The sequence below is a fragment of the Neoarius graeffei genome, chromosome 19 (assembly GCF_027579695.1).
Source record: "Neoarius graeffei isolate fNeoGra1 chromosome 19, fNeoGra1.pri, whole genome shotgun sequence".
In the NCBI taxonomy this organism is placed as follows: Eukaryota; Metazoa; Chordata; class Actinopteri; order Siluriformes; family Ariidae; genus Neoarius; species Neoarius graeffei.
The window spans coordinates 19,073,234-19,091,626 of NC_083587.1; the positions used below are offsets into that span (position 1 = coordinate 19,073,234).

The window sequence follows — 18,393 nt, forward strand, 5'->3', positions numbered from 1 at the left end:
GGGGTGTGGTTATGAACAGAACGTCGAAGCAAGGTGTCGTTATCTGAGTTTTAGATTTCTGTGATGTAATTTAAATAGTCACAATCAAGTTAATAAATTTAGATAAGTGAATGATGTTGCTTCACCTTTAATGGTTTATGATGATTCTCTCTCTCTCTCTCGTAAAGCCATGTGACCTTCACCGGCTGGATCAGGGTCCTCCGACACAAGCCGTGCTCACTCGAGAGGAGGGGCTGAATTACTATCGCACCATGCAGCTCATGAGACGCATGGAGCTGAAAGCGGATCAGCTGTACAAACAGAAGATCGTCCGAGGCTTCTGCCACCTCTACGATGGACAGGTGAGGCTCTGTGATCGGACACGGTGTTGATTTATGATCGAAAATGTATTGTTTTACAATAGTGGGCCGTCCTGATGTGTTTAAAGCACAGCAGCTGATATGATTCAATTCCTGTCCTTTATTATCTGATTTAAATGCACACGTGTGGTTGACTGGCTCTGTACGTGTGTGTGTTTCTTAGGAGGCTTGTGCAGTGGGCATTGAAGCCGCAATCAACCTCACCGACCACCTGATCACAGCGTACCGAGCTCATGGGTACACTTACACCAGAGGAGTGTCTGTCAAGGAGATCCTGGCTGAGCTCACAGGTTCATCTCACTTCACGATTCACGTCGAGGAAAACACACACACACCATAGAAGGGAAGGTAGAGGACTGTCTGTAAGCGCCCACACACATCATTTTTGCAGCTAGTGCTTCTTTATACGAGTCAGCATCCTGAAAAGCATGTGCACACAAGGGGGCGCTCTCGCATCAGAACATTTGATTTGATTTGATTTGATTTCCTCATTGAACCTGGATAAGAAGAAGATATTTCGCTTTTATTTATATTAAAGAAAGATTTAAAGGAAAACATTCCGTTCGTCATACAGGGAGCCTCGTAACTGTTGGCACCCATCATGGAAATTAACGTTTTAATTATTTATTTTCACATTTCTCTTTATCGAGTGTTGAAAAGAGAGCACGTCCTACGTTTATTAGACTTCCAATGGCATGCAAAAGTTTGGGCACCCTTGCTGAAAATGTCTGTTCCTGTGAATAGTTAAGTGAGCAGAAGATGAACTGATCACCAAAAGGCATAAAGGTAAAGACGAGACGTTTCTTTAATATTTTCCACAAGAGTACATTTTTATTTCCATCATTTACAGGTGTAAAATACCAAAAAATGAAAAGGGCCTGAAGCAAAAGTTTGGGCACCCTGCATGGTCAGTACCTAGTAACACCCCCTTTGGCAAGTATCACAGCTTGTAAACACTTTTTGTAGCCAGCTAATAATCTTTGGGGATTTTCACACATTCGTCCTTGCAAAAGGTTTCCAGTTCTACAAGTTTCTTGGGCTGTCTTGCATGCACTGCTCTTTTGAGATCTATCCACAGATTTTCAATGATGTTTAGGTCAGGGGACTGTGAGGGCCCGGGCAAAACCTTCAGCTTGTGCCTCTTGAGGTATTCCATTGTAGATTTTGAGGTGTGTTTTGGATCATCGTCTTATTGTAGGACCCATCCTCTTTTTAACTTCAACTTTTTTACAGATGGTGTGATGTTTGCTTCCAGAGTTTGCTGGTATTTATTCAAATCCATGCTTCCCTCGACCAATGAAACGTGCCCTGTGCCACTGGCTGCAACACAACCCCAAAGCATGATCGATCCACACCCATGCTTCAGAGTTGGAGAGGTTTCTTTTCCTGGAATTTGGCACCCTTTTTTCTCCAAACATACCTTTGCACATTGTGGCCAAAAAGTTCTATTTTGATTTCATCAGTCCACAGGACTTGTTTCCAAAATGCATCAGGCTTATTTAGATGTTCGTTTGCAAACTTCAGACGCTGGATTTTGTGGCTCGGACACAGGAAAGGTTTTCTTCTGATGACTCTTCCATGAAGGTCATATTTGTTCGGGTGTCGCTGCATAGTAGAACAGCGCACCACCACTCCAGGGTCTGCTAAATCTTTCTGAAGGTCTTTTGCAGTCAAACAGGGGGTTTATTTGCCTTTCTAGCAATCCAACGAGCAGCTCTTTCAGAAAGTTTTCTTCATCTTCCAGACCTCACCTTGATCTCCACTGTTTCTGTTAACTGCCATTTCTTAATAACATTACGATCTGAGGAAACGGCTACCTGAAAACACTTTGCTACGTTCTTGTAGCCTTCTCCTGCTTTGTGAGCATCAATTATTTTATTATTCAGAATGCGAGGGAGTTGCTTAGAGGAGCCCATGGCTGTTGATTTTAGGGACAAGTTTGAGGAGTCAGAGAATTTATACAGCTTTGAAATCTGCATCTAACGAAGACCTTTCCTAACGAAGAATTTGAACAAGCCGCAGCTCAATAAGCTAATTAAGGTCTGGAACCTTGGTAAAAGTTACCTGAGAACTAAAATGTATTGGGGTGCCCAAACTTTCGCATGGTGTTCCTTTTCTTTTTTTTCCACTCTCCAATTGTACAAAACAAAAATAATACACACATCCTGCATAAAACGCTGAAAAGAAATGTCTCGTCTTTACCTTTATGCCTTTTGGTGATCAGTTCATCTTCTGCTCACTTAACTATTCACAGTAACAGACATTTTCAGCAAGGGTGCCCAATGCCACTGTAAAGGAGAAATGTGCTTTAAACTGGAAGCTGTAGAGAGAAAAGGAAGCGAGATGGGCGGATAAGTCCACCGTACGTAATATAAGACCGCTGCTAGGAATCTCAAACGCTACGTTCACACTGCAAGGCTTAATGCTCAATTCCGATTTTTTTGTGAGGTCGTTCACATTAACAAATATATGCGACTTGTATGTGATCCTCAGTATGAACGAAAAGCGACCTAAAAGTGTTCCGCAAGCGCATTGCAGGATACGACGACGTCACACGCAGTGAGCATGGCCAGTGTTTACGGAAGTAAAACCGCCCGGTTGCGGTATGACCCATCCAATCTAGCTTGAATAGCTGCATCCCCCCAAATGGAAATCAGCTCCCTAACCTCTGCGTCCTTCCATTGAGAAGATTCTGAACCTTCACAGCCCGAAGCGTCCCTCGCATTGATGTCATGCGCAGGGGCGCAGATACGTTTTTTGAACTGGGAGGGACAAAGCTGCCAGCAAACCAACCCCAACCCCGATATGCCTGTCAAACTTGTTGTTAGTAACCATAGCAACCAAGCTCGCAACCTGTGCAGTCTGCGCAGCTCAACCAACCGAATATCAGTCTTTGTTTTATGTGAGTTGTTGCAACTATGTATACACTGCTGTGCCCCTCAATAAACCGAATGGTAATGAGTCTTTTGATTTTTCCGTGAGGTTTGCCTTATGCAAAGAAAGACAGCATAGACGTTTTTTCCTCCCTATAAGTGGGGGGGACCGAACGAGGTGAATTTAAATCTGGGTGGGACGAGTCCCACCCTCTATCTGCGCCCGTGATTATGCGCCATGTTGTTGTAACTTTTTTTGAGAGACCCGCCGCCTACTTCAGCGCAGAATAGTGACGTTTGTGGCTTGTTGATGACGTGTAAGTCGGATGAATGCGACCTGGCGGTTCAGACTGAAGTCGCATATGAAAAGAGCGGATAGGAATCGGAATTAGGACCACATATCCAAACGGCCTGGGTCGGATTTGAAAAAATCGGATCTGTGTCGTTCATATTGTCAATAAAAGATCGGATACAGGTCACATATGGGCGAAAAGATCGGATTTGAGTCACTTCAGCCTGCAGTGTGAACGTAGCCAAAGTGTCTGAATTTGAAGAAAAACGTTCCTGTTTTGAAGAAGACTGTGATGAGAGTGGAGTGTAGAGAGTACAGTGACTGTAACAGATGTTATTATGTTTAATAATGCCGCTTGTCTCAGGTCGAAAGGGTGGCGTTGCTAAAGGCAAAGGAGGCTCCATGCACATGTACACAAAGAATTTCTACGGTGGAAACGGCATTGTGGGAGCTCAGGTGAGAAGCGCTGGGCCTCGAAACGAAGAACTGCTTCATTCGTTACACCTTCTTTACTCGAATGTGTGTTAGAGTATTTGTCACCTCACAGGTTCCTCTCGGGGCCGGAGTGGCCCTCGCCTGTAAGTACCAGGGCAATAACCAGGTGTGTGTCACGCTCTATGGGGACGGAGCTGCGAACCAGGTGAGAGGCTTTTTGGTTTTTTTTCTTTCTTCTCCTCCTTTCCCCCCTCCACAAGCGATTTAAATAAGATGTGCTCCCTGTTTAAACGTGCACGTGTGATTCTCAGGGGCAGATCTTTGAGACATACAACATGGCGGCGCTGTGGAAGCTGCCGTGCATCTTCATCTGCGAGAACAATAGATACGGCATGGGCACGGCAGTGGAGCGAGCCGCCGCCAGCACGGATTACTACAAGCGAGGGGAATTCATTCCTGGACTGAGGGTAACGTGTACAGTCACGCCTTGATGACCTTTGACTTGGACATTTCAGTCAAACTGCTGCTTATGATGCGTCACAAGGCAGCGTAACACTCGTCGCTTTCCTCTATCTGCCCTCTTCCACATACACGAGTCAGTCTGATTGACAGCAGAGATCTGTGCTGCATCGTTATATCCTCCTGTATGCGATCCGTAGAATAGCGCACTCCAGCTTGCGCGTGATGCTGCATCCCACCACCCCGTTAGCCTATAACCGCACGGTTTATCGTCTTATTCCTTTCTCACATGATCGTGTTTCCCTCGCAATCGTTTTCTTTTTCTCTGTAACCGTTAGCGCCACTTCACCGATGATCCTTTCTCACACGTACACCGGTCCCTGTGTCCGAAATCACTCATTATCAGGGCTTTGAACCAGAATTTTTTTCCTATTGGTTCGTTCCAAACAGAAACAGAATTTTAACGTTTCCGGTTTTGGGTTCCACCATTAAATAGACGTTCCCGAACCGGTTAGAACAAAAAAATTTCGTTCCCGGAACGGTTAATTACGTTCCCTGTCAGCTGTTTAACAAATGGCTATAAAATTATGTCTCTGTCTCATCCAGCTTAAGCCAAATGTAGGCTAATTCTATTACAACCTTCATTAAATAAGACAAGAAATAATTCAAAACAATTATTATTTCAAACGTTGGCGATTTGGATTCTCAGTATGTCTTCCCATCTACACAAACAGAAAAAGTGGCAAAAATGAAAGAGAATTCGTTTAGTGTGTTACCAAAGGCTAGTCAGGCCCTATGCACTGATAGGCTAACAGAGGTTAACGTCATTTAATGTTCGCGAGCCTCTCATTAACGTGGACAAATATATTGATATCGTGTTTGAAATTGACGTTTTTGAATAACGATAGACTGCAATAGTTACCTCTTATTTAAGATGTGGAGACGTGATAGTAGTCCACCCTCCCGCTCTCTCCATTCAGTCAGCGAACGTCACACAGGAAGTGAACCCCAGCGGGTCATAGAAACTTGCGCAGGAGAAGAATGACTTTTTTATTTGTAGACTACGGAAACTTTGAGGAACGAAATAAAAACCGGTATTAACCGGTTACCATTATTTTTAATAAGCGTTTCTGTTCCGGAGCATAAAAAATAAAGTTTCTGGTCTCGTTTCTGTTCCATGTGAAATAGAAAAAGTTCCTGGTTTTCGTTTTCGTTCCTTGAACCGGTTCAAAGCCCTGCTCATTATATAGCGCTGTCCGAATGTATAGTGGGAATTATATTATCACACTCTGTATATAGTGCACTCAAAGTATTCCACAATGCATCACGAAAAGTAGTGCACTAACCAAGCAATATATCCCATCATGCATTGCGGTCATGCTGGGGGAAAGAGGGGGGGAAAAAAGTGTGTTGGGGTGAATGGACCGAGGAAGAAATGGACATTCGAGTGAAATAAAAAATGGTAAGAGAACAGAAAATAAGCTAAAATAGAATAAGACAGATAAAATGCAAGAATAAAAGTTAGAGTGCAGAGCGAGGAATTAATCAAAATCCTCAAATTTGATTTAATAAAATGCAGCGGCGAAGAAGAAAGAAAGGATTCAGCCTTGATTTAAAAGAACTGAAAGATGCAGCAGACGCAAAGTACTTTGTGTTTATTAATGTAGGAAACATGCGCAGTACAATATGGATTTATCACAGAAATGCACGCATGTGTTTATTATTTTGAATGAAAACCCACCGGCCGACTGATCTGGCACGTTTTAATGGTGCGACAGTAATGATGTAAATACCGGTGTGGCAGAGTAGTGTCCGAAAGAGTTTTTCCAATTTACCAATGAGCTCACTGTATAGTCCTCTATCTAGTAATTCCCTAGATAGTGAGTAGTGAATGCGTGAGTGATTTCGGACACAGGGCACATTTGCAGTGTCATGTTGCAGCCTAAATCGTGTCGGTTTTCTGAAATGATACACGATGCCGGATTTTAGCACCTGGACGTGACGACGATGAAAAATAACGCGATCTTCTTTTAAAAGGAGTAATTCTGACCCATCTGTAACGCTGACTCTCGGTGTCGTTCAGGTGGATGGCATGGACGTGCTTTGCGTCAGGGAGGCTACCAGGTTCGCTGCAGACTACTGCAGATCCGGAAAGGTAACGATAAAGAAATACAAACGCGCATACAGTACATGTTACCACTTGCTGTTATGATGTCATTCATTTATTCATTCATTCTCCAGGGTCCAATTCTTATGGAGCTTCAGACCTATCGTTACCATGGACACAGCATGAGTGATCCAGGAATCAGGTGAGGCAACAAGCCACATGACCTCCAACTCGTATAGCCATCAAATTAGCTTTTATAACACTGTAACTACACGCTATTGAGGTCTTGAAAGTACTGAGCGAGGGCCGAGGTCACGGTATTTCACCATACGGACCGACCTTAAGCTGGTAAATAATATATTTGTTTTATTCTTTACCAAATTCTAACAGAAAACGAGAGCGCCCAAAAGGGAAAACCAAGCCGAGCCGCCATTTTGAATCCTCATTCACGGCTGTAATGCAAATGGCTTCCTCCTCGGTATACAAGTGCACTTCCATGGCAGGAAAAAACTACATTTTGCCACCCATGTAGTCCCCTATTTATACAAATAGGAGTCATTCAGGATTCAGCCATGCTTTTGCTCAGTGTTTTTGCTCGACCAAAATTATACAGTTTTATGACGTTTATATTGCATAAATAAAGCCATTTGGTGAAACTTTGAAGAAGAGATTGTACTGGTTTAAAGTTTTTAGCTAACGCAATATTATGTATTAGGATAACATGGTCCAAAATGGGCCTCATTAACTAACGAGATCAAACTGTTAGCATGTTAGAGGTTTTTAGCTTTCTCCTGAAATGTTTTATTTTATTTCTTCTTCCTCAGGGTAGTAAAACTCGCTTTCGCTGTGAACACTGTCGTTATCACTATCCATGCTGTAAAATTAATGCTATTCTCCTGAGAAATGCTGGCAAACATTTATGATTTTTGATAATCTTTTATAAATAAATCTTATAAAAAAGATAAATGTTGACAAAAAATGCTACTATGTTTGTTGTTGTGAATGAGCGAGTCACCAGAGGTCCGTAACCGGGGTCCGTACCGTAGGATACGGACCCGCTCGCCAGCCAATCAGAGCGCAGGATTTGGACCACGAAAAAATAATTAACAGTTATTCCACAAAATCAAGTCGTGCATGAGCCGATACGCCACGTACGACGAGATTGTGGATAGAATAAAACCGTTATTCCACTCATTCACGGGATTTTGAGAAACGGAGCATTTTTGCTTTTCTATTATGCAAATTTGATAAAGACTTTATACAAAACATCCGACAAAATCATTTCCGCTTAGAACATAAACAAACCAGTGAAATGACGGGAGCAATTTGTGAAAAAATGTGATTAATTCTTGGGGAAAAAAAAAAAGATTCGTTCTTACTAGGAAAACTTTCATTCCATATTTTGTTGCCCCCCCCCCTCCACCCCTTTTTTTTGGGGGGGGGGGGGGGGGGTTGGTTCAGTAAGATGCGCTGCCATTTTGTTTTTCTCTACTCACGGTATATGAGCTGATATCCTAGTCGTAGAGTAGCCAATCAGAGCGCGCGATTGCTCATATCCAGTCAATGTGGATAGAGTAAATGTGTGTCTCAGTGTCCTGAATGTATCCTGAGCTAAAAACAACTGAATAATTTGGGAGAGAAGAAGAACACTTCCAGCTGACTGTAATTCTAATCAGGAATTGTCCTCACGACTTTCTGACGTTCCGGCATTTTCCCAGCATTTATAGAAGCTCTGATGTCGGAATGTCGTACTCGTGAACGTGTCGTAATGTGTTCTGTGAAGGCGTCACATAAAGTGTCATCGGTGGTTGAGTGAATAAGCTTTAAAATGTCGTGCTCCATTCTTGAGTTTGTGGAAATGTGGATGGAGAGAAGAAAAACCACACAACACTGATCCGGATAAAAATAAAATCCCAGAGCACTTTTTTTTTTTATAAAAGAAAGCAAACATTTGATTTTCGGGCTATTTGATAACCCGGACGTGATCCATCGTCCCCGGGGTCCAGTCCTGACGAGTTGAGAACGGTCGTTACCATGGGTACAGCATGAGTGATCCTGGAAAATGACCCCAGCTCTCAGTAGAGAGAGAGAGTTGAGTGTGATGCTCGCTTGATCAGTTAACAATACTGAGCTTTTGTCCTGAATGCAGCTATTTGATTTATTTTAAAAAATTTTTTTTAAACGGATGTGGGTGTTTTGGGTTTTTTTCCTTTCTTTTTTTAAAATCCAGTTATCGGACACGTGAGGAGATCCAGGAAGTGCGCAGCAAGAGTGACCCAATCACCATGCTGAAGGACCGACTAATTAACAACAACATGGCCAGTGTGGAGGAAATTAAGGTGTGTGTGAGAGAGAAACTAAAACTAAGGGGGGGGGAATATTTTTTTTTTATATATATATATATATATATATAAAATATATGGCGTGTGTTAACAGTTAAACCACAGTTGCGTGGTAACTTTGCACAAACGCAGAGTAAATAACAGCGAGCTCATGTTGAACAGGAGATCGACGTGGATGTGCGTAAGGAGGTGGAGGAAGCGACGCAGTTTGCCACGTCCGACCCCGAGCCCCCGCTGGAGGACCTGTGTAACTATCTCTACCACAACGAGCCGCCCATCGAGGTGAGAGGCACAAACCCCTGGTCCAAGCTCCGCTCCTCCAGCTGAACAGCAGCAGCTCCACAGAGAGCACCGCCACGCTGACGCCGCAGCCGCGATCTCCAAACTGATGCTGAGCTCAAAACGCACATGTGCCAGAGATCTCGTTCACTACATCATCATCATCATCATGTGGTTTCCTTATACACTTCTGAAATGTCAGCTGTTACGTACTTTATTACATAATTCTGTTACGTAATTTAATTCTATTGCTTCGTTTTTCAAAAAAAATGCTTTTCATCTGTTGAAAAATAAATTTCTTTTTTCCTTTTCCTGATTGCAAAATACTGCGAATAAAAAATGTATCTATATCTACAAAAGTACAAAATGAGCGCTGTGTTGGGTCAGAGCCCCAGTTTTACAAAGTCCTTTAAACAGTTTATACGCAGGCAACAGCTTCCAGCTGCATTTGTGGTTTTGTGTTTAATGTTATATTTTGTGCCTTTTAAATATACCTTTTAGTTGTTGTTTTTTTTTTGTGGGGGGGGTCTTTAGATATCCCTCTTCTATTTTTTTTTTTTAAAGTCTTGTTTCACAAATTTCACTTTATTTGAAATGCCTCATTTTGTGCTTTTGTTTGTTTTCATTATATTTAATCCCCCCCAGGCAGTTCTGATTTTTTTTATTTTTTTTTTATTTCCCTTTCCTTTCCCCACCCTTGGGTTGATTTTTGTTTCACATAATTAATAAATATAATTTTTGAATCCCTTTTAAGAACACAACCCGGTCTTTCTTCTTTGCATGATCATTAAAACGAGGAACCCTTGTGATCTTATAACTGAATAACACAACCTTCTTCCTAAATCAGCGACTTTTCCGAATGATAAATTTCCCCACAGTGTTGAGACTGTGGAGTTTCACAAATACTGCACTTTACACTGCGATCCAAACGACTCCTGCTGTTAAAACGCAGAGTATCAGCCTGTACGTGTGTGTTTTCGCTCTGTGTATGACATTTTATTTTCTTTATGATAGACCCAGCTGGGGTGCAGTCAATCGGAGGCAGAGGTTTATCTGTCAGTGATGTGTCAGTGATGTGTCAGCTATTATAAACAGGATTAAAATGCACTTCTTTGCTTATTTTCTGTCTGGAGTTGGTTTTGCTTTCAGGTCTCACCATCTGCTGATTGTGAAAATCCTGTCGTTTATTAACTCGGAGCAGGGTGTAGACTGCTGGAACTGTACTGTAATAAATAAACGTGAGCGATTTGTACTATAACGTTCCATTGCAGTGGTGTAAATGATTTATTAAAGAAGAGCGCATCATTCGCAGGGGTGGTGCACCGTCTGAATTACAAAAACAAGCTCTGGTTCAGAACAAACAGTTATTTTAATTTAACAAAGGTTCTCATTGTGTATACGTTTTCCCAACTAATTTTATTTAATATTGGTACGTCCTAAACAGATATTGTGATAGTACAAACTGGGTTTTACATCTTTAATTTGTGTTCTTTCTTGGATTTTTTAAAAATGTGTTTTTCTTTACTTTTTTTTCTTCATGCTGTGTCCTGTTTATAAGTAACGCCATTAGTCTTTATCATCTGTATCGAATCTTTATAGACAAAAGGCTATAAATGTATTTCAGTTGATTCCTGTTGTCGCGCATAATATCTCGACTTCATTCATATTTACTTTTTTCATCCGTTTAATTTCTTTCTGAAGAGCCTTGAGCTGCCTTTTATGTATGACGTGATGTATTATTATGGTACTCCATTGCTCACACACGTTGCTGAAGTTCAGCGTGGAGTCAGTAGGTGTTGTAAAAGATCCCCGAGTCTATCAGCAGTGAATGTGTCTGTTGAATCCTAATTCTGTAAATTGACATATAATTGTATGTAAGTACGAAAAAAATTTAATTCCAAGAAAAACAGTCCCAACAGTTGCAGTGGAATTGTTTTATAATGACATTGTTTAAAAAAAAAAAAGCTAACTGGAAAACCACGATGGTGTGATTAATTTGCATGGCAGACCTGCTTTATTGTTTTATTTCCCGTCAAACTGGAAATAAAAAGGTCATCATAATTTTGCCATTTTCATCCTTCTGTTGCGTCGGCGCAAAATAACCATAATTAAAAAAGAAAAAAGCTGTTACATTTAAAAAAAATAATTATCCAAAGCTTTAACACACTCACTACAGAGTGCTTTATTTTTGTACATTTTCTACATTATAACCAGAAACTGGCGCATGCAATAAACAGTGAGTTAAAAACGGTGTATTCCCTAAATTATGTTGCTTTAATTAATTATAGATTTTAATTCATAATTAATTATACATGTAGGAGGGCGGCACGGTGGTGTAGTGGTTAACGCTGTCACCCCACAGCAAGAAGGTCTGGGTTCGAGCCCCGTGGCCGGCGAGGGCCTTTCTGTGCGGAGTTTGCATGTTCTCCCCGTGTCCGCGTGGGTTTCCTCCGGGTGCTCCGGTTTCCCCCACAGTCCAAAGACATGCAGGTTAGGTTAACTGGTGACTCTAAATTGAGCGTAGGTGTGAATGTGAGTGTGAATGGTTGTCTATGTGTCAGCCCTGTGATGACCTGGCGACTTGTCCAGGGTGTACCCCGCCTTTCGCCCGTAGTCAGCTGGGATAGGCTCCAGCTTGCCTGCGACCCTGTAGAACAGGATAAAGCGGCTACAGATAATGAGATGAGATGAAATCACATCCATTTATTCTATCCACATTCACCAGTTATGAGCAATCGTGCACTCTGATTGGCTACTCTACCACTAGGCTATCAGCTCATATATTGTAAGTAGAGAAAAACAAAATGGCGGAGCGTGTTGCTGAACCAACCGAGAACGAAATAAAAACTCTACTCAAAAACACCCCCCCCCCCCCCCCCCAAAAAAAAAAAAAGGAATAAAAAGTATATACTGCTTGGCAATATGCTACAAAATCATAAAAGTTGTTGAAATTGACATAACACATCATATATTTTAGAGTGACCTTCATCTTAACCTTGACTTCTAAGTGTAATATCACTATAAATGGACCATCATGACCTAGAAAAATGGAAATCCACATGTAATTACAATTTTTGTCACACTTATATGATAAAATGCCCCAATTTTTAATCCTGTCCATTGAAATTGCACATAACAAGGGTCGATGACCTCTAAATGACCTCCAAGGTCAAACTGAGAGCGCCTCCAGATCTTAAATTAATTGTTATGCCCTGGAGAACAAACCCTGAAAGTTTCATGCTTTTATCATGTTGTGCACAATTCTTATGTTTATAGGGCCTTAACAGCTCTACTGTATGTGTCAGCCCTGTGATGACCTGGCGACTTGTCCAGGGTGTACCCCGCCTTTCGCCCGTAGTCAGCTGGGATAGGCTCCAGCTTGCCTGCGACCCTGTAGAACAGGATAAAGCGGCTACAGATAATGAGATGAGATGAAATCACATCCATTTATTCTATCCACATTCACCAGTTATGAGCAATCGTGCACTCTGATTGGCTACTCTACCACTAGGCTATCAGCTCATATATTGTAAGTAGAGAAAAACAAAATGGCGGAGCGTGTTGCTGAACCAACCGAGAACGAAATAAAAACTCTACTCAAAAACACCCCCCCCCCCCCCCCCAAAAAAAAAAAAAAAAGGAATAAAAAGTATATACTGCTTGGCAATATGCTACAAAATCATAAAAGTTGTTGAAATTGACATAACACATCATATATTTTAGAGTGACCTTCATCTTAACCTTGACTTCTAAGTGTAATATCACTATAAATGGACCATCATGACCTAGAAAAATGGAAATCCACATGTAATTACAATTTTTGTCACACTTATATGATAAAATGCCCCAATTTTTAATCCTGTCCATTGAAATTGCACATAACAAGGGTCGATGACCTCTAAATGACCTCCAAGGTCAAACTGAGAGCGCCTCCAGATCTTAAATTAATTGTTATGCCCTGGAGAACAAACCCTGAAAGTTTCATGCTTTTATCATGTTGTGCACAATTCTTATGTTTATAGGGCCTTAACAGCTCTACTGTATGTGTCAGCCCTGTGATGACCTGGCGACTTGTCCAGGGTGTACCCCGCCTTTCGCCCGTAGTCAGCTGGGATAGGCTCCAGCTTGCCTGCGACCCTGTAGAACAGGATAAAGCGGCTAGAGATAATGAGATGAGATGAGATGTAGGAGGAAAGGTCATTTCCAACATGCAAAAATTGTAAGAGTGTGATATTACATTTAATCGTTAAATAATATTGGCTGGCTTTGAGTGGTCTATCAGATATATATTCCATTCAGCGAGCATGATACTGAACGAGTTGAAGACGAGTAGCTGAATGGAATATATCTGATAGACCACGAAAAAAGTCAGCCATTATTATTATTATTATTATTGTACATACACACATTCTTCATATCGGCATTCTCGAAGGCCAACACAAGCTTACCCGTGACTCAGTACTGTTAGCGCGGCGGTCCAGTTACCTTCCAGCCGGTGTAGCATCTGGCCTTAGTGTTAGCAAAGGCCGCTAGCACAGGCTGAGAAGCTAAGATTTCTGTCTCCGGACTCTTCTTCCATGCACGCTCGCTACAGTATTTTTCACTCAGACTTAAGTATTCATTTCCTGATGTAATTTACTGAGTTACCTTTAAAATCAACTTTGACAGCGACACACAATGGAGCGACCTGGCAGCCAAAATTCTCTCAAAACTTTCACTTTTAATGAAGCAAACCTCACAGCCATGTTTGTTTACAAACTGTCACAGTCACTCGCGAGTGCGGCAGTTTTACATCTCCGACGTACCTATTTTCCAGTTTTTCAATGTCCATTGGTATGTTTTTCTCTTGTAAATATGCATGAAGAATATATAATGAAGTTTTGGTAGCCTTTGCGTCTTCAGTTTTCAGTTTGTTTATATAGTGCTTAATTATAGCATCGCTAATCCTAGCAGTAGCACTGGATTAGCCTCGTCTTCTCTCTTTCCGGGCAGTTAAAGAAATTCTGTGCATGTGCAGTTTTGTCATTGGATCTTTGTATGATCTCCGATGTGTGATATCATGTTGTCTTGACAACGTGCAATATTGTAACAATATTGCATGCTCATTCTCCATTGGGTAGCGTGACGTAATATACATAGGATAAGCAATATGATAACAATATTGCATGCTATCAAACCAAATGAATAAAGCCTGCTAGAAGGGAATAGAACACATTTTTATTCCACGGAAAAAGTGTCCTGTATGTATAATAATTTGTTATAACGCAGGTTCATGTGATCAAATATTCATTGATAATAGAATTACTGCTTGTGTAGTAATAATCTCATCTCATCTCATCTCATTATCTCTAGCCGCTTTATCCTGTTCTACAGGGTCGCAGGCAAGCTGGAGCCTATCCCAGCTGACTACGGGCGAAAGGCGGGGTACACCCTGGACAAGTCGCCAGGTCATCACAGGGCTGACACATAGACACAGACAACCATTCACACTCACATTCACACCTACGGTCAATTTAGAGTCACCAGTTAACCTAACCTGCATGTCTTTGGACTGTGGGGGAAACCGGAGCACCCGGAGGAAACCCACGCGGACACGGGGAGAACATGCAAACTCCACACAGAAAGGCCCTTGCCAGCCACAGGGCTCGAACCCGGACCTTCTTGCTGTGAGGCGACAGCGCTAACCACTACACCACCGTGCCGCCGTTGTATATTATTATTATTATTAACTTTTTTATTGATTCTTTCCTCAAGTATGTTACAGAAATAAAATAATGTGATGTTCCTGAAATAAAGTTGTAGCTTAGTATTATTATAATTTTAGTTTCTTAATTGATTATTCTATTTATTTTATATTTATTTTGGGCAGCATGGTGGTGTAGTGGTTAGCGCTGTCGCCTCACAGCAAGAAGGTTCTGGGTTCAAGCCCAGCGGCCAATGGGGGCCTTTCTGTCCGGAGTTTGCATGTTGTCCCCGTGTCCGCGTGGGTTTCCTCCGGGTGCTCCGGTTTCCCCCACAGTCCAAAGACATGCAGGTTAGGTTAACTGGTGACTCTAAATTGACCGTAGGTGTGATTGTGAGTGTGAATGGTTGTCTGTGTCTATGTGTCAGCCCTGTGATGACCTGGCGACTTGTCCAGGGTGTACCCCGCCTTTCGCCCGTAGTCAGCTGGGATAGGCTCCGGCTTGCCTGCGACCCTGTAGAACAGGATAAAGCGGCTAGAGATGATGAGATGAGATGTAGGAGGAAAGGTCATTTCCAACATGCAAAAATTGTAAGAGTGTGATATTACATTTAATCATTAAATAATATTGGCTGGCTTTGAGTGGTCTATCAGATAGATATTCCATTCAGCGAGCATGATACAAGTTGAAGACGAGTAGCTGAATGGAATATATCTGATAGACCATGAAAAAAGTCAGCCATTATTATTATTGTACATACACACACTCTTCATATCAGCATTCTCGAAGGCCAACGCAAGCTTACCCGTGACTCAGTACTGTTAGCGCGGCGGTCCAGTTACCTTCCAGCCGGTGTAGCATCTAGCCTTAGTGTTAGCAAAGGCCACTAGCACAGGCTGAGAAGCTAAGATTTCTGTCTCCGGACTCTTCTTCCATGCACGCTCGCTACAGTATTTTTCACTCAGACTTGAGTATTCATTTCCTGATGTAATTTACTGAGTTACTTTTAAAATCAACTTTGACAGCTACACACAATGGAGCGACCTGGCAGCCAAAATTCTCTCAAAACTTCCACTTTTAATGAAGCAAACCTCACAGCCATGTTTGTTTACAAACTGTCACAGTCACTCGCGAGTGCGGCAGTTTTACATCTCTGACGTATCTCTTTTCCAGTTTTTCAATGTCCATTGGTATGTTTTTCTCTTGTAAATATGCATGAAGAATATATAATGAAGTTTTGGTAGCCTTTCCGGTGTTCAGTGCGTCTTCACTTTTCAGTTTGTTTATATAGTGCTTAATTATAGCATCGCTAATCCTAGCAGTAGCACTGGATTAGCCTCGTCTTCTCTCTTTCCGGGCAGTTAAAGAAATTCTGTGCATGCGCAGTTTTGTCATTGGATCTTTGTATGATCTTCGATGTGTGATATCATGTTGTCTTGACAACGTGCAATATTGTAACAATATTGCATGCTCATTCTCCATTGGGTAGCGTGACGTAATATACATAGGATAAGCAATATGATAACAATATTGCATGCTATCAAACCAAATGAATAAAGCCTGCTAGAAGGGAATAGAACACATTTTTATTCCACGGAAAAAGTGTCCTGTATGTATAATAATTTGTTATAACGCAGGTTCATGTGATCAAATATTCATTGATAATAGAATTACTGCTTGTGTAGTAATAATAATAACTTTATTTTAATTAAATCTTATATGTGAATTGTAGAGTAAAATTGCCGTTATGTTGTATATTATTATTATTATTAACTTTTTTATTGATTCTTTCCTCAAGTATCTTACAGAAATAAAATAATGTGATGTTCCTGAAGTAAAGCTGTAGCTAAGTATTATTATAATTTTCGTTTCTTAATTCATCTCATCATCTGTAGCCGATTTTATCCTGTTCTACAGGGTCGCAGGCAAGCTGGAGCCTATCCCAGCTGACTACGGGCGAAAGGCGGGGTACACCCTGGACAAGTCGCCAGGTCATCACAGGGCTGACACATAGACACAGACAACCATTCACACTCACACCTACGGTCAATTTAGAGTCACCAGTTAACCTAACCTGCATGTCTTTGGACTGTGGGGGAAACCGGAGCACCCGGAGGAAACCCACGCGGACACAGGGAGAACATGCAAACTCCACACAGAAAGGCCCTCGCCGGCCACGGAGCTCGAACCCGGACCTTCTTGCTGTGAGGCGACAGCGCTAACCACTACACCACCGTGCCGCCTAGTTTCTTAATTGATTATTCTATTTATTTTATATTTATTTTGGGCGGCACGGTGGTGTAGTGGTTAGCGCTGTCGCCTCACAGCAAGAAGGTTCTGGGTCCGAGCCCAGCGGCCAATGGGGGCTTTTCTGTGTGGAGTTTGCATGTTGCCCACGTGGGTTTTCTCCGGGTGCTCTGGTTTCCCCCACAGTCCAAAGACATGCAGGTTAGGTTAACTGGTGACTCTAAATTGACCGTGAGTGTGAATCGTTGTCTGTGTCTATGTGTCAGCCCTGACACAAGCGGCTACAGATAATGGATAGATATATTTATTTTAATAATTCTATTAAGTTGTATATTATTATTATTTTACTTTTTATTCATTCGGGTATCTTACATAAATAAGATCATGTGATGTTCTTGAAGTTTGCTAGCTACAAATAATTTTATTATGGCCTGGTTCTGGTCTGAACTGATAACTGTATTAGCAGTTTTTCTTTGGCTAATCAGACACAAGGTACGCCACCACACTTGCTGGAGTAGTCGGGGTTAGGTCCCTTGCTCAAGGCTCAGGTGGATAAGGCGCCATACCATAAATCTGGGGACCTGGGTTCGATTCCGACCCTAGGTCATTTTCCGATCCCTCCCCACCCCGCCCTCTCTCCCGCTCATTTCCTGTCTCTACACTGTCCTATCCAATAAAGGTGAAAAAAGCCCCAAAAAAATTTAAAAAAAAAAAAATTATTAAATAACAACAACTGAAGTACCTTACATGCAGCAAAGTTTAAAAAAAATAAAGTATCCTTTTGAATTTTTTTCCCCCGCACTTTATCCTGGCAACACGCAATAATAAACAAATAAATAAACAAACAAACCAATTGACAGTATGACCTCAACCTCTCTGCATTCACCTGTGTTTACGGTCTCTGCACGGCCCCGCCCCTTGTCCCGCCCACTGCTTAGTGACGTAGAGTACACGCTGACTCATTTTTAATTATAACAACTGAAGTACCTTACATACAGCAAAGTTTAAAAAAAAATAAAGCATCCTTTTTAATTTTCTTTTCCGCACTTTATCCTGGCAGCACACAGAAATAAATAAGTAAACAAACAAATAAACAAACAAACCAACTGACAGTATGACCTCAACCTCTCTGCATTCACCTGTGTTTACGGTCTCTGCACGGCCCCGCCCCTTGTCCCGCCCACTGCTTAATGACGTAAGAGTAGACTCTGACTGACAGCGAGATTGAGCCTATGGCGTGCTCGGTGTCTCGAATAGCGGAAGTGGGCCTGTGGGCGGGGTTTGTTGGGAAAGGAATGCGGAGCTGGGAGCTGAGG

General features: G+C 41.9%; 1 protein-coding gene across 1 annotated transcript in view; it reads left to right on the plus strand.

The window, feature by feature from the left end:
* The window catches only part of pdha1b (pyruvate dehydrogenase E1 subunit alpha 1b), a 29,767-nt gene extending 19,363 nt beyond the window's left edge, over positions 1-10,404 (plus strand). Inside the window, exons 3-11 of the mRNA XM_060899786.1 lie at positions 168-341; positions 523-649; positions 3,889-3,980; positions 4,072-4,164; positions 4,271-4,426; positions 6,502-6,573; positions 6,660-6,727; positions 8,756-8,864; positions 9,030-10,404. Coding sequence (XP_060755769.1) covers positions 168-341; positions 523-649; positions 3,889-3,980; positions 4,072-4,164; positions 4,271-4,426; positions 6,502-6,573; positions 6,660-6,727; positions 8,756-8,864; positions 9,030-9,194 — 1,056 coding nt within the window. The 3' untranslated portion in view covers positions 9,195-10,404. The remainder of the gene's footprint in view (positions 1-167; positions 342-522; positions 650-3,888; positions 3,981-4,071; positions 4,165-4,270; positions 4,427-6,501; positions 6,574-6,659; positions 6,728-8,755; positions 8,865-9,029) is intronic.
* The last annotated feature ends 7,989 nt before the right edge of the window (positions 10,405-18,393 follow it).